At 46.1% G+C, this 12,500-nt stretch overlaps 1 protein-coding gene across 1 annotated transcript in view; it reads left to right on the top strand.

Annotated features, from left to right (window-relative positions):
• Positions 1 to 12,500, top strand: part of LOC308079189 (uncharacterized protein) — a gene marked incomplete at both ends in the record, with an annotated part of 79,946 nt that overhangs the window by 44,868 nt on the left and 22,578 nt on the right. The window contains one exon of the mRNA XM_080420568.1: positions 10,179 to 10,389. Coding sequence (XP_080276694.1) covers positions 10,179 to 10,389 — 211 coding nt within the window. The remainder of the gene's footprint in view (positions 1 to 10,178; positions 10,390 to 12,500) is intronic.

Here is a 12,500-nt window from a genome sequence, read left to right as displayed (position 1 = left end):
GCACAGAGGATGCTTTGTGTGCGCCGGACCCGCGCGAGTGTGTGTCAGACTCTTTGTGCAGATGTGGGCGTGCGTGTATGGTTCTGTTCATTGTATCTGCACGTATGTGCGCGCGCGCGTGTGTGTGCGTGTGCGTGTGTTTAAGCATATATAAAGGCGTGTGTGACTGTGAACCTAATATTTTTCTCGCTGTTGTACATTATTGCGTCGTGGTAACTTTTTCCCCGTTGAGAGCGAGAGAAAGGAGACGAGACGTCAGGAAAACAGCGGGACATCTGTGCCCGGCTGTCACTCAGGGGCTATTCTCAAAGTTGGACAAACAAAATACGACACTTGTCAGGAATAGCCCGAGTCCTCCAGGCTTAATGTGACCCACAGCCGCGCCAAGGGCGGAAAAGAATATCATTGACTTAGTGTCCCTAAGTCCTCCCCTCCCTTAGACTCTCTCCTCTCTCTCTCTCTCTCTCTCTCTCTCTCTCTCTCTCTCTCTCTCTCTCTCTCTCTCCCTGTCGCTCTCTCCATTCTGTTGCTGCCCCACTCTTCCCACTGCTCAGAAGGACAAGCCTATAAATAGATATTAGGCAATATCCTTAAGAGTCTGTATAGAGGGAGGGAGAAGGAGGGAGGGAGAAGGAGGGAGGGAGGGGAGAGGAGAAGAGGAGGGAAGGGGGGGGGCATTCTTACAAACAGCTGATTGTGTAAAGTCGGAATGGTTGGTAAGGCAACACCGAGACATGAGAGAGAGAGAGAAAGAGACACATGGAGAGAGAGAGTGAGAGAGAGAGAGGGGGAGAAAGAGAGGGAGAGAGAGAGAGCAGGAGAGAGGATGGGGAGACCCCTTGTGAGGAAAAAAGTTGAGAAGCGTGTGAGAGGGATAAAGATGGCAGACAGAGATAGAGTCAGCACAGAGTGACAGGGAAACCGAGAGACTGGCAGAAGCATGAGACACGCAGAGAGAGAGAGAGAGAGAGAGAGAGAGAGAGAGAGAGAGAGAGAGAGAGAGAGAGAGAGAGAGAGAGAGAGAGAGAGAGAGAGAGAGAGAGAGAGAGAGAGAGAGAGAGAGAGAGAGAGAGAGAGAGAGAGAGAGAGAGAGAGAGAGAGAGAGAGGACAGCAAAGTCACATTTGTTTAAATTGTGGCATTGATGTAAATGTTACAGCTGGCCCTGCATAGACAACATGTTCTGGAGAGAGAGCCTTATCTGAAAAGACACATCCTGTGTATTCGTTTATGTATCATTTAGAGAGAGAGAGAGAGAGAGAGAGAGAATATTATGCCCCCTCTTCTCCCTTCTTCCCCTTCAGAGAGACCTTTGAAAGACATAGCTCTCTGTTTTCTCTCTCTATGCAAACAGACCTCACACCTGAGTGACAGGTGGCCAGCGCTGGGCAGTCGCGACATGGTGGCAAAAAAACAGAGTGAGAGTGGTGGAAAGTAACTAAGTACATTTACTTAAGTACTGTACTTGAGGTATTTGTACTTGAGTATTTACAATTTCCAATACTTTGACTTCTACTTCACTACATCTCAGAGGAAAATATTGTACTTTTACTCACTACAATTATTTGAAAACTTTAGTTACTAGTTACTTTATGATATTATGAAACAAACATTAACCACTTTAGCCCTATTTTATACCTAGGCTATTTGAAAATAGCCCATCTACAAGCTCACAACGCGTCGCACCGCGACGCGTTGTGAGCTTGTAGATCGGCTATTTTCAAACATTTAAGTACATTTTGAACACCTGACTTTTACTTGTAACAGAGTACTTCTACATTGCAGTATTGATACTTTTACTTAAGTAAAACATTTGAGCACTTTTTCTACCACTGAGTGAGAGAGAGAGAGAGAGAGAGAGAGAGAGAGAGAGAGAGAGAAAAACATATAAATGTCACTTTGACTTTTGACTGTGCTGTGGAATTAGCCCACTGGTGCTTATTTTAACCTCCCCTCAGCGGACGCTGGATAGCGGCCGGTTACCGCGTGTGTTTTGTCTAGCGGCTTATAATGGCTCGTAATTCAAAGCGAGAGAGTGTGTTTCAGGCCAGCCGCACGCGTATACGCTACGCACACAGGCAGGCAGGCCCGCGCGCGCGCACGCACGAGCGCCGGGGCACACACCGCGTTATAGTGGAATTCTCCAGAGATGGCTCCCACGCTCGCCCCGAAACCTTGTTCCGAGTAGAGGAGTTAACGAGGGCAGTTAGCACCGTGATTATGTTAGTAGCCAGAGAGAGCGGGAGAGAGAGAGAGAGAGAGGGTTCAGCGCTGAAGGTGTGTGTGTGTGTGTGTGTGTGTGTGTGTGTGTGTGTGTGTGTGTGTGTGTGTGTGTGTGTGTGTGTGTGTGTGTGTGTGTGTGTGTGTGTGTGTGTGTGTGTGTGTGTGTGTGTGTGTGTGTGTGTGTGTGTGAGACTGTGTGTAGAGATATCCTCTGACATATCTGTGATGGCTGCTTTGTTTCTCACTCAGTCTTCATTAAAGTTGAAACAAATCTTTGCCCCCGACAGAGAGCGATTAATATGAATGATTTAACACTCGCCGGCTGCTGTGTGTCTGTGAGATTGTGTGTGTGTGTGTGTGTGTGTGTTCGTGCTTTCAGGTTTCTGGTTCAAGTTCCTATATGTGTATTTAGACATTGTGTGTACATTATATGTGTGTCTGTTTATGTGTACGTGCACAAGCATTCTGCCTTCATTGGACATAATATTGTATGTATTAGAACACGCTTACTTTCTGTATGTTTTGCCTGCATTACTATGCTTTCCTTTGTGTGTGTGTGTGTGTGTGTGTGTGTGTGTGTGTGTGTGTGTGTGTGTGTGTGTGTGTGTGTGTGTGTGTGTGTGTGTGTGTGTGTGTGTGTGTGTGTGTGTGTGTGTGTGTGTGTGTTTGAGAGAGGTTAAGCTTGCTTTGCGTGTGTGTGTGTGTGTGTGTGTGTGTGTGTGTGTGTGTGTGTGTGTGTGTGTGTGTGTGTGTGTGTGTGTGTGTGTGTGTGTGTGTGTGTGTGTGTGTGTGTGTGTGTGTGTGTGTGTGTGTGTGTGTGAGAGAGAGAGAGAGAGAGGTTAAGCTTGCTTTGCGTGTGTGTCAGCTCACCTGGCGTGCCAACATGAAATGGGCCGGTTGATTACAGCGAGAGCTGGTTAGGAAGGCCGTTAACCAACCGGTGCTGCTTGGTGATTATTTGGCGGTTTTAATGGACGTCGGTCTCCGGCCGATTAGTGACTTAACGGCTAGTGGACATATGTGATATGAGAGGGACTTAACCGAGGGAGCCGCTAATCATCAAAAAGCCAAGGGGAAGTGGTGCTCTAATCTCAGCTTAGTGCTCTCACCGTGTGTGTGTGTGTGTGTGTGTGTGTGTGTGTGTGTGTGTGTGTGTGTGTGTGTGGTGTGTGTGTGTGTGTGTGTGTGTGTGTGTGTGTGTGTGTGTGTGTGTGTGTGTGTGTGTGTGTGTGTGTGTGTGTGTGTGTGTGTGTGTGTTTTAGATAGAAAAGGGGAGATTGAGGGGGGTTGAACTAACTATCGACTAACCAATCAAATTTCTGAAATACAAGGTCGGTTTGTTTTAATCTTTAACCCATTAAGGCCTGAGGCCGATTCTACAAAATGTCCTCTAAATCCTAACAGTTTTCAGAAAATCGTATGTTGCTATAATATCAGTTGTTCTCAGACTATTTCATGTCAAGGAATCCACAAATGATATGTATTTGGCCGCAGACCCCCATCTAAAAATATGTTGTTTCAGGGACCCCCAGAAGCAAAGATTTGAGTTAAAAATTTTCACTTTAAAAAACATATATTCAAAGATTTGAACACATTTTCACAATTTTTTAATGTCCAAAGACATCTAAAAGGACAGAGATGCGTTCCAGGTCTTAATGGGTTAATATATTAGTTTACAGAGTATATACGGTATAATTGATATCGTAGTATAGGAGCTATACACGCATTAATGCTAACTCACACACATGCACTCACATACTGGCTGACTTTAGCCCACATAGCAGTGCACCAACATTAAATTGAATTGATTGATTGATTGATTGATTGATTGATTGATTGACTTTATTAACAGTTTGCAAATAGTACAGAGGTATGATTGATTAAAAGGATAACACAAAAAGGCCTAGGCTTATGATGTTTCCATTGTGGTCCTTGTGAAAGCATTGCAACGGTATTATTTACTGATACAGGCCATTATATGTACACACACACACACACACACACACACACACACACACACACACACACACACACACACACACACACACACACACACACACACACACACACACACACACACACACACACACACACACACACACACAGCGAACTTTGTCAAGCCGATATATAAAGGAGCCACTTAAGTCCAAACTTGATAAATTAAATTAAATACAAAAATCTAACCAATATTTAAACACCAATCGGTTGGTTGGTTGGTTAGTTAGTCATTATCTATGCATTTGCCACCAATTCCATCCTTTATGATGTGAAGGCAGTCAGTCAAAATGCCACCGCAAGAATGGCACAAGACATTATGCTAATGTCCCTCTAATTATGACCTGGTGCCGTGCTGCCAATTTATCGACTTAACACACAACCTCGTCTCGTTTAATCCCCACATCGCATCGCATTGCTCTCTCTCTCTCTCTCGCTCGCGGGGGCATATTCCAGTGGGTTTGTGTGTGTGTGACAGCTCTGCCAAACTTTTCTAAATGAAGTAGCCGGCGTAACCTGCACACCCCGCAGTGCCCAATTGTGTTGTAATTCTACATCAAAGCCCAGCGCGTTGGGGGGGAGGTGAGGGGAGGGGGGGGAGGGAGCGTTTTACAGCCCGAGAGGAGCCGCCAAACGGCCCTCTCTTTCAACCACACAGCCTTAGCCTTAGAGGAAGTCAACTCAGGGGGGAGGAAGAAGGGAGGAGGAGGAGGGTGGATGGGTACACTACACGCACAAAAAAAAATCCTCATTTATCCATTTGTAACTCAGAGAGTGTACGAGTGAAACCCAAAAGTGGACCGACGGTCAGTGGTGGAAAGTACAAAATAGTACAGTAAAAAATATCAATATCAAAAGTAAAAAGTCCGGTATTCAAAATGTACTTGAGTAAAAGTACAAAAGTAATCGCATTAAAATATATTTAAGTACTGAAAGTAGAAAGTACTCATTTTGAAGTTTCCAAATGTATGAAAATGCTTTGAAAATAGCAGATCTACAAGCTCAAAGCGACGCGTGGCGAGCCTGTAGATCGCCTATTTTCAAATAGCCTATAAGTATAGGGCTGAAGTGGTTAATGCATGTTTTGTAATGATAATCAAAATCTACGAAGTAACTAGTAACTAAAGTTTTCAAATAATTGTAGTGGATTAAAAGTACAATATTTGCCTCTGAGATGTAGTGGAGTAGAAGTAAAAGTAACAAAGAAAATTGTACCTCAAAATGTTACGCAAGTAAATGTACTTTACACCACCGCCGACACTCTCTGACGTTATTAGCCGCCGATCATGACAAAGGCGTAATTTTGGGGGAAACAACACAGGGGCTAACTTTGCCCCCCAGTTATTTTATTTATTTTTTGGAGTGTTAATGTGTTACCTAGCCGTGCTGATCGGTCACACGTGTCCCAGACGTTCGTTCATGTCGCCGCGGTTGAATTACACGCCAGACATTAAATCAAAATCTAATAAATACATCTCTGTCTCTCTCTCTCTCTCTCTCTCTCTGTGTGTGTGTCAGAAATCGGATTAAGAAGCAGGTTTCTGTGTAAACCAAGCCCAAGCTCAGAATGTGATGAAAGCAGAGAATTGTAACAAACTGACTTTCAGGTCAATGTGTGTGTGTGTGTGTGTGTGTGTGTATAGTCTGGGTGTGGGGGAGGGGGGTGGGGTGGGGTGGGGGCTAGTGTCGGAGTCGGGCAGAGGTGTGGACAGGAGACGGGGGGGGGTGGGGGGGGGTGTACGTGTGTGTGTATATGTGTGTGTGTGTGTGTGTGTGTGTGTCAGTCAGAAACAAAAGGCCCCAGTGTGAGAGAGAGAGTGAAAGGAGGGTAAAGTAAACAGGGCAGTGATGAAGACAGACCTACAGTGTTAGGCTCCCCGTTCTGTGTGTGTGTGTGTGTGTGTGTGTGTGTGTGTGTGTGTGTGTGTGTGTGTGTGTGTGTGTGTGTGTGTGTGTGTGTGTGTGTGTGTGTGTGTGTGTGTGTGTGTGTGTGTGTGTGTGTGTGTGTGTGTGTGTGTGTGTGTGTCTCAAAGCCCTGTAGTTTATACAGCTGGGGCTGCCGCTTTTGCTGGCAACTGTGTGAAACACACACACACACACACACACACACACACACACACACACACACACACACACACACACACACACACACACACACACACACACAGAGAGAGAGAGAGAGGGCTTCCTCCTATGTGAAAAGCGCCACTATTTACAAAATGACATTCATATATCGTGAATCTTATCAGCCAGCGATTTTCTGTTAATTAATATCAGCTGTGCTTCACGGTATAGCAGCTAGCTAGCAACCGCCCCGATTTACCACGCCGCCGCCGTTTATCACCCGCACGAAACCTAAAACATCCACACGTCTCGTCTCATCCCGTCACATTTATGGCCTCGGGTTATAGTGCTGACTAAGGCTGCGTTAGATAGATAGAGAGAGGTCAGGAAGAAACAAGATAAAGCAATCGGAACGCAGATACACATTCCATCTTGTTGACGTCTGTTCCCGACGACGAGGACTGTGCGTGTGCCGCGAGTGTGTGCGTGTGTGTGTGTGTGTGTGTGTGTGTTTGTGTTTGAGTTTGCACGTGTGTAAATCTCTGGCGTGAGAGTTCTGTTCACACACTGAATGCTGAAGCCAGTTTCAGACCTGCACTTTAGCCCCTTCAATCCTGGAACACATCTGTGTAATTTTTTTATTTCTTTGGGTTATTGTGCCGCGCTATGAGCTTGTAGATCTGCTATTTTTGAAAAATCGTGATTGTTTTAGCAAGTCTTTCAATAAATATATATTTTTAAGCGAATATTTGTAACTCAAATCTTTGCTTCTGGGGGTCCCTGGAACAAAATATTTTACAAATGTGAAAAAAGAAGAAGATATATTCAAAGATTTGCACACATTTTCACGATTTTTCAAAAAAGCAGATCTACAAGCTCATAGCGCGGCACCGAGTGCCGCGCTATGAGCTTGTAGATCTGCTTTTTTTGAATAGCCAAAGACTTCTAAAAATGACAGAGATGCGTTCCCGGTCTTAATGGGTTAAAATCCTCAGGGTTAATTTAACTCTGGATGTGTGCAAATTGAACCAAAACGGTCCCCGTAAGGATAACTCTCAAGAGTTATTGGTTCAGCGCAATCAGCTGAATCGATTAATTAATAACAGGACGTTTTCCCCTCGTCCATACAGTACTTGTCGTTTTGTGTAATCACAATACGAGAATTTTTTTTTTTTACTTATCATTGGAATAGTCACGTTTAATGTGAACAAATTAAAAAGAAATGGTTATTAGTTGAAGAACAAACTGAATACATACAATAATTTATCTTTTCCTGCATTTTCAAAAAAAATAGAAACATTACAGTCACAACAGTGAATGTAGTTTAAAGGATAAAGTTACTTTTATAGTGCGATATTCCATGGGGAATGCATGGCTGATTACAATTGAATCAAGTGATCGGTAATCTGTAACAGATTGAAAATAACTCCATCCCTCATGTGACACCGGACCACGTGTTGCACCGTGTAATGCGGAAGTGTGTGTGTGTGTGTGTGTGTGTGTGTGTGTGTGTGTGTGTGTGTGTGTGTGTGTGGGGGGGGGGGGGGGGGGGTTCTGCGAGACACTGTTTTCCTTCCCGCTGTCATAAGGCAAATAAGCAATGAATTAGCGATGGAGCGGCTCCCATGCAGGAACAATGCCAGATGTACAGTCCAGAGGAAATCCAATAGAGTCAAGAGTGTAATCAGTTTACTGGAGAGAAGAGAGAGAGGGGGGGAGAGGAGAAGGAGCAGGGGGAGCCGAGAGAGGGGGAAAGAGAGAGAGAGAGAGAGAGGGGGGAGAAGTAACAGAGCAAGAGACAAAAGCAGGTGGAGGGGCTGGCTGGACGGATGGAGCCGCGATCACTTCTGGAGCGCAAACAAAACTGTTCTGATGAGCGAGAGAGAGAGAACGGGAGAGAGAGTCAAGTATACTCAGTTAAAATCCTTCATTTATCCATTTGTCACTCTGAGCAAAAGGTAACCAAATGGACCCGTGTCCAGGCCTCCATGTCCGGGCCTGTACCCTATAAAGGATTGGTTCTCAAAGTGGGGTCCGGGGACCCCCAGGGGTCCTTGAGGGAGTTCCAAGGGGTCCCCAGCTAAATGATGGATGGTTAGGAACCAAATGGACCCTTATGGGTCTGTAACTCTGAGAGTGTACAAATGGAACCAAATGGACCCTAACGGGTCCATTTGGTTCCATTTGTACACTCTCAGAGTCACTCTCAGAGTCACAGTTACACTAACATTGATTTTACAATATAAATTGGGGTCCCAGAGATATACATGCCATTAAATGGGGGTCCGTAGCCTAATGCATGTCAAACTGGGGGTCCTTGAAATTAAAATGGTTGAGAATCACCGCTAAGAGCCGTAAAAATCTTCTCCTATGGGGGTCTCTGGCATATCTTTTCAAATGGGGGTCCGCGGGCTAATAAGTGTCAATTTGGGGGGTCCTTGATATGAAAAAGTTTGAGAACCACTGCTATAAAGAATTACAGCCCCCCCCCCCCCACACACACACACACCAAGCCCCCCCCCCCCCTTTGTCTCCTGCTTCCTGTCCCCCTCTCCATCCCTCATTGATTGTCTGCCGTTGCAGCCTATAACCCAGGGTCATCGTCGCAGTGGCTTCAAGCCCCGACAAGGGCTTCTGAAAGCACTCAGGGAACGCCGAGAACCACATTAAATTCTATTATTTACTCATATTCACCCCCCCCCCCCCCCCCCCCCATTCAGCGAGTAGGTGGGTGTCGGGGGATGAATGTACCTTTGCCAGAGACAGAGTTCACCTAATAGATGTGGCTTCTTTTCTCTCACCTCGTCTCTTTTCTTCTTTCAACGGCAAACAACAAAGCCAAAAGTAATGAATGCCAACGACCGACCGGGCCCTCCGGTTGATAGCTGTTTTCCCTCTGTTCACCCATTGTCAGAGCTCCAGAGGGGAGTGTTCATAAACACATTATTGTTAGTGTATACACTGCTCTCTCTCTCTCTCTCTCTCTCTCTCTCTCTCTCTCTCTCTCTCTCTCTCTCTCTCTCTCTCTCTCTCTCTCTCTCTGTGTTGTTCTCTCCCTCTCGCTCGCCTCTCTCTCTCTGAAAGCCCTGTTGTTGAAGCCTTGGTCATTTCCTGCACAATGCCAATCTAAGCGGGCTCCATTTGCGGTAATGGGCTGTCTTTTGGAAATGGTTATTGTGTTGTACAGAGCTCCCCTGTAATGGGGGGGGGGGCTCTGTCATATTTATGCATGTGTGTGTTGTGTGCAATGCATACTGTACATGTGACAGCTCGAGGAGAGACGTGAGAGTGAGAAAGACACAGAGAGAGAGGGAGAGAGAGAGAGATACAGTGTGCATGTTGACGGACGGGAAAAGCGGAACAGAGTGGTGTAGATAAAACGGTTTGCTCCGGGGGGGGTGTGTGTGTGTGTGTGTGTGTGTGTGTGTGTGTGTGTGTGTGTGTGTGAGACTCGGGGAGACTTTTTGTCTCGTTTACACTCCCATCGTACCACGGTGTCCCGTGGCCTAAAAATAGCCCCGTCTACAAGCTCGGAACGCGGCGCGAAACGCACCGCGTCCGGTCGCAGACGGGCTATTTTCGGGCACGGGACACCGTCCTACGCCGGGGTATATAAGTCGGGCTCTTGGCTTTTTTAAGAATGCTTTGTTCTTCACTACTGAAGACACGGCCGAGGGCAGGCGAGGGGGTGGGCGTAGGGGGAAGGGGTCCGAGACCCCGCAAGTACAGGAGTCAAGAAAGCCATGTATTGATAGGAACAGGTACTCTCCTCACCGCACCGTCCTCCCCAAGCGTTATATCATCCTTTGAATATTACTCACTCTTCCATTTCTCTCTCTCCCCCTCTCCTTCCTTCCCTATTTTTCTTCCCTTTTTTCTTTTTTTTCTTAATTCCAGGATGTCTTCCAAGCGACCAGCCTCTCCATATGGGGGGACAGATGGAGAGGTAACCATGGCGACCAGCAGACAGCGAGTGGTGGAGGACGAGGAAAGCGAGGGACTGCAGGGACTGGGCGGTGTCATCCACCTCCCCCTGGTGTCCTACTGCGGCAAGGTGTCCCCCCGCTCGCCCCCCGCCATGCGCCCCATGGACAGCCCCCTGAGCATGGTAAGGTTCGAGCGCCGCCGTGGCGTTTGTGGTGTTTTAAAGGGTTATAAGGGGATTGCGGTTGGTCGGTAGCTTTCCGTTTCCTCGTAGCCCCCCCGCGATGGCGTTTGGTTGGTCACCCATAGGGCCAGCTGACGTCCCCCCCCCCGTTGAAGGCAATATGTCACGTATAGCCGCCCATCAGTGGGTGGAAAACGTACTTGCATGTTTTCCTTAGGTAAAAGTATCAATACTGCAATGTAGAAATACTCTGTTACAAGTAAAAGGCCTGTGTTTGAAATGTTTCCTGAGTAAAAGTACAATAGTATTGGCATCAAAATATACTTGAAGTACCAAAAGTAATTAAGTACTAACATGTTTGAAAATAGCAGATCTACAAGCTCACAACGCGTCGCGATGCGACGCGCTGTGACCTTGTAGATCAGCTATTTTCAAATAGCCTAGGTATGAAATAGGGCTAAAGTGGCTAATGTATGTTTCATAATATCATAATTTATATCTGAAAAGTAACTAGTAACTAAAGCTGTCAAATAATTGTAGTGGAGTAAAAGTACAATATTTGCCTCTGAGATGTAGTGGAGTAAAAGTACTGAAAAACTGGAAATACTCCAGTAAAGTAAAAATACGTAAACATTTGACTTAAGTACAGTACTTGAGTAAATGTACTTCGTTACTTTAGACCACTGCTGCCCATAAACTTTAATGGGGGGGGGGGACGTTTCAAAGCCAAGCGCTGCATCTTCCTCCGTTTGTGCACACGGCCAACAGCTTTGGATTAACCCATTAAGACCTGAGGCCCGATTCGGCAAATGTCTTCTAAATCCGAACGGTTTTCTCTGAAACACTTATGTTGCTGTAACATCAGTGGTTCTCAAACTGTTTCATGTCGAGGACCCCCCGAAATGATATGTGTTTTGGCCGCAGCAGACCCCCACCTCAAAAACATTTAGTTCCAGGGACCCCCAGAAGCAAAGATTTGAGTCACAAATGTTCGCTTAAAAAAATATATATATTCAAAGATTTTGCTAAATTTGTCATGGTTTTTCAAAAATAGCAGATCTACAAGCTCATAGCGCGGCACTCGGTGCCGCGCTATGAGCTTGTATATCTGCTATTTTTGAATAGCCCAAAGTATAAAACAATGGTTATAGCTAAAAAAATCTAAAACGACACAGATTGCGTTCCCGGTTCGAACGGGTTAACTCCCCAAATTACCTTCTAAGATTTCGTTAACGGTCCGCCATATTGGCCCGGCGGCGATGAGGTACCAGCCCTCCTATCCTCCTCTGCTGGCCGCCTGCCCGCGGTCGTCGCTCCCCTCCACGAGGTTTTTTACCTTCTCTGCCTCTCCTTGGATCCGCGGACTCCCCGTCACTTGTCATTGGCTGCTTGGCTCTTGCATCTCTCTTTCTCCCGTTTGGCCGCCTGCCCCCTGGCAGTCCCGCTGATGAGGCTGTCTGTCTGCGTTTGACTGAGTCGGGGGGTGAAAGTGACCCCCCCAGGGCCACAAAAACGGAGGCCCCGGAATCAGATTATCTCGTGTGTAATCCTGACCTCCAGCCATTAGAAGAAGGGGGGGAGGATACTCGCAACCGATTTGAGCCTCCCTGTGTCTTTTTTGATGCGTCCTTCCAAACGTTGGTCCCCCTTCAATTGAAGATTTTCCGTTCCAAAATGAGACGCTCGCCTTGTGAAAAAGGCTGGAAGCAGTGAATCAAAAGTATTTTTTGATGTGAACATGAGGCGAGGCGTTGTGAGCTTGTAGATCTGCAGACTTGTGAGCTTGTAGATCTGCTATTTTTGGCAAAGAGGAATAGATGTAGAGGGGAAAAAGAGCAGACCAAGTAAAAAAAAAAAGAAGTTTAATCTGAAACACAATTTTATACAATATAGAGGGCGTCCCTGCTTCATCTCTCTCTCAGCTAGGGGGTCCTTGGGCTGAAAAACTTTGATTTAAAGATAGAGCCAAAAGCAGGTGAAGGGATAGACGGATGGAACTGTGGAAGCAGCAGTTGAGCTCAGTAATCCATTTGTAACTCTGAGCATGTACAAAATGAACAAAATGTAACAAAATAGGCGAATTGAATATACAAAAGAATAGATTTTAAAAC

This window comes from Gymnoscopelus braueri (genome assembly GCF_963280865.1).
Source record: "Gymnoscopelus braueri genome assembly, chromosome: 23".
NCBI classification, from domain to species: Eukaryota; Metazoa; Chordata; class Actinopteri; order Myctophiformes; family Myctophidae; genus Gymnoscopelus; species Gymnoscopelus braueri.
This window is presented reverse-complemented; position numbering and strand designations above follow the sequence as displayed.